This window comes from Guillardia theta (assembly GCF_000315625.1).
Source record: "Guillardia theta CCMP2712 unplaced genomic scaffold GUITHscaffold_34, whole genome shotgun sequence".
In the NCBI taxonomy this organism is placed as follows: domain Eukaryota; class Cryptophyceae; order Pyrenomonadales; family Geminigeraceae; genus Guillardia; species Guillardia theta.
Genome location: NW_005434640.1, coordinates 435,167 through 438,549, shown reverse-complemented (window position 1 = coordinate 438,549; position 3,383 = coordinate 435,167). Strand labels below are relative to the sequence as shown.

Genomic DNA, 3,383 nt, shown 5'->3' with positions numbered 1-3,383 from the left:
AGGGGGGTAATAAATGACCACAGTAGATGTGCGCGGGACCCAAACAAAGTAATTGTTGGAGGCAACGAATATGTGGCTGATGGAATTGTAACGAATGCACCTTTGTAGAGATCTGTTCACCCGGTGGCGGCGCTACACAAGATGAACTTCAAGAAACGTCTTTCAGATGTGAAGTACCATACATTTCAGATATTAAATAGCTTACGAGTTGAAGCATCAAAGAATTATGAACCTTTTCCCTGGTTCAACCAGATATAAGAGTGATATAGAGGGAGGGAGGGCACAGCAGGGGTCGGAATGAGGGGCCGGCCGGGCGGCCCGGGCCTGACGGCATGAACTCAGTGAAACTCAAGTTGCCGGGCCAGCCTGAGTCGACTCTCCTGATTGTCCTCGTACTGATCTTTAACTTAACTTTGAGTAAAACTGAGGTGCCAGCGGGCGATGATGATTTCTGCCGCCGCAGCCACCTCCCGAGTCCGCCGCGCCTGAGGGCCCCATGACGGCCCCCGTCCCGGAGTCCTCACTGAGACTCAGTCCAACCGGGTCCGACCGTACGGTACTCGGGCCCCCGCGGAGGACGGGGCCCGGGGGACGTGACTGAGGGCGATGATCACGGCGGCCGATGTAGAGTACTGATCCGATTCTATTACGATGACAGTACAAGAGTTCATCATCATCATCAATGATTGCCGGCGGAGGTTGAGGGTCACCGGGTAGTTCTGTGAGTCCGTGATCCCGGCTCAGCACTGGCAGCGGCTGCCAGTCCGATCACGCCGCACAGCGTTGAACGCATTGACTCGCATACGTCAAAGCCTGTAAAGGCTGCGCTGACACAGGCTGCTAGTATCAGCAGCCTGTGGCTTCGGTGAACTCGGGAGCTCCCTGCTGTCAGTCCTGATGGATTCGGAGGGCTTCCAGGGGACTTCCACACTCCTTGCCAGCTCCAAGTGGTTCCCTGGTAGCTGGCTCCCCCACTCCCCACCGCCATCCCTGGCAGGTTGACCTTGTCCATCGCACATGACGGCACCGGTGTATCTGCCAAGCTCCGCGCGCACCCGCTCACGTTGCACATCTGCATCGAGCACCTCCCGTTGTCACCGGCAGGGACTACTGACATTGCTTCCCTACACGCGCAGTCGAAGCAAGGTACCGTCCCTGATCCCTTTACCGCAATCGCATAGGTTGTCCAACCTGTCTCTGAGCTGTTGTAGAAAGTGTAGCTCTTGCTAGCTGATTGCAGCGCCGCGATGATCTCCTCCACCCTGCTCGACCTCACTCCGTCGTACACTCCTCTGCTCACCGACGCGTCTACTGCTCCTGTCCGCCACTCGCACAGCTGGGGGGTCTGGAAGCTGTACTGCAAGGAGGTGTTGGAAAAGTCGATGCTGTAGTCTTTGTTGAGCACGTCGGAGTAAACGAGCTGCCAGCTGGCGGTCGAGTCGTAGTTGGCATTGAGGCAGGTGTAGTACGTGTAAGGCGCCGAGCACCTGAAGGATGGAACATAAGCATACTGGAAGTCATTCGATGATCCAGTGCGGGGGTATGACTGTAGGTAAGTCTCAAGGATCCCAGTGTTGTCTCGTAAGGTCACGGCAGTACCATCATTAGATCTCGATTCATACAGCACGCCAGGCTGCTGGAACGAGAACACCAAAGCTGGGTTGAAGAATCCGGAGAAGTTGAAAACATGCCTTCCTGCCAGGACAACCTGCATACCATGTGCCAGGGGCCTGAGAAGGCAGTAGACAAGGAGGAGAAGCCACAAGAAAGGAGGAAAAGGACGGGGAAAGAGAGATCGCAACGCATTGCAGTACGAAGCGACTCACTGAGTCACGCCGAACGAGGCAGGCAAAGGAAGAGACTGATCAGCCTCGGAAGCTACAAAATAACCAGGCGAAGGGAGGGGAGGGACGAGAGGGAGACTCAGAGGAGGAGCAAGGAGGGGCAGGGAAGGAGAGTAGAGTAGAGTAGAGTAGAGTAGAGTAGAGTAGAGTAGAGTAGAGTAGAGTAGAGTAGAGTAGAGGAGAGGAGAGGAGAGGAGAGGAGAGGAGAGGAGAGGAGAGGAGAGGAGAGGAGAGGAGAGGAGAGGAGAGTAGAGGAGAGGAGAGAAGAGTAGAGTAGAGTAGAGTAGGGGAAGGGAGGGGAGAGTAGAGTAGAGTAGAGGAGAGGTAGAGGAGGGGCAGCGACTTCAGCCCGGCTGCCGTGAGGAGGGCGAAGGTCGGAAGGGCAACAGGCGGAAACTCCTAGCTGAAGGCCCTCCCAGCAAAAGACCCCACCCCTCAAAAGCTCGAGAAACAAGGCTGCATGTACCCCTCCTGCGAGTTGAACCGGCGGCCCTCCCAGCAAAAAGACCCCACCCCTCAAAAGCGCGAGAAACAAGGCTGCATGTACCCCTCCTGCGAGTTGAACCGCCTGGCAGATCGTAGTAGAAGGCGCAGGAACGAGCAGAAGGGAAGGGCGAAGGAGAGGAGGAGGAGGAGGAGAAGGAGGAGGAGAGAGAGAGAGAGAGAGAGATGGGGGAGAACGAGGAAGGTGACAAGATGAGAGGAAGGCTGAGGCGATTCATTCGGAAAGAATACAAGAGAAGGCAGGAGACGATAATCTGCAGCTCGAGGGGCTGAGAGCAACAGGAGAAGGACAAGAGCAGCTCCCTCCTCCCTCATCTGTCCGCATCTTCCTGCATCTCGTCCGTCGCACGCTCCTTCTCCCGTCCCTCCTCCTGCTTGTAGCCTCGTGACCCCAGCCAGGGCTCGAGCAGCGTCAGGATCTGCTGAGGGACCGGGTAACCCTTCGCTAGTCGCTCCTGCACGTGCTGAAAAAAAACGTCAAGGGCTCAGGAGGAGGAGGAGGAAATACCTGTGCCATGGGTGGGCCGAGGTCTTTGCATGCCTGAACAGCCTTGACGAGCTGGAGAGAGGAAGAGAAGAGTCAGAGAGCGAGGGGAGGAGGAGCATGGGACCTGTTGAGGAGGAAGCTGCACGAGGACCGGGAGGGAACGAGGAAGCGTCTGGCGGCAGCACTTGACGAAGCCCTCCCAGAGCGTCGGCATCGTCCACACTTGCTTGGAGATGAGGCGAGAGAGAATGCCCATCACCTAGCGGGAGGAGAGTGAGAGGAAGAGGGGGGGAGGGGGGAAGGGAGGGAGTATGAAGGACTCGCCGGAAAGGAGGGGCCTGTACGTTTGACATTAGGCAAAGAACAAGATGAATCTTTCATAGTCGCTCCCAGAATGGCTTCCTATTTTGCTTGAATTCTTGGCTAACATAGTTATGCAGAACTGTAACCATGTACGTAAAAATTGCGCCTCGAAAGACAAGGTCACAAACAGATGCCTGCGAACACCATAAAAAAAACTCCCAACGTCGTTTTCCTTGTATCCTTCG

General features: G+C 55.9%; 2 protein-coding genes across 2 annotated transcripts in view; both read right to left on the bottom strand.

Annotated features, from left to right (window-relative positions):
• Positions 1-706: 706 nt before the first annotated feature.
• Positions 707-1,714, bottom strand: GUITHDRAFT_108533 (hypothetical protein; the record flags this gene model as incomplete). Its single annotated transcript, XM_005832579.1, has 1 exon — positions 707-1,714. One exon carries the CDS (start codon positions 1,712-1,714, stop codon positions 707-709), a length of 1,008 nt encoding a protein of 335 aa, XP_005832636.1.
• A 945-nt stretch (positions 1,715-2,659) lies between these two features.
• The window catches only part of GUITHDRAFT_108532 (hypothetical protein), a gene marked incomplete at both ends in the record, with an annotated part of 1,852 nt that continues 1,128 nt past the window's right edge, over positions 2,660-3,383 (bottom strand). Inside the window, 4 exons of the mRNA XM_005832578.1 lie at positions 2,660-2,812; positions 2,857-2,907; positions 2,960-3,094; positions 3,285-3,332. Of these exons, the coding sequence (XP_005832635.1) occupies positions 2,660-2,812; positions 2,857-2,907; positions 2,960-3,094; positions 3,285-3,332 (387 nt within the window). The remainder of the gene's footprint in view (positions 2,813-2,856; positions 2,908-2,959; positions 3,095-3,284; positions 3,333-3,383) is intronic.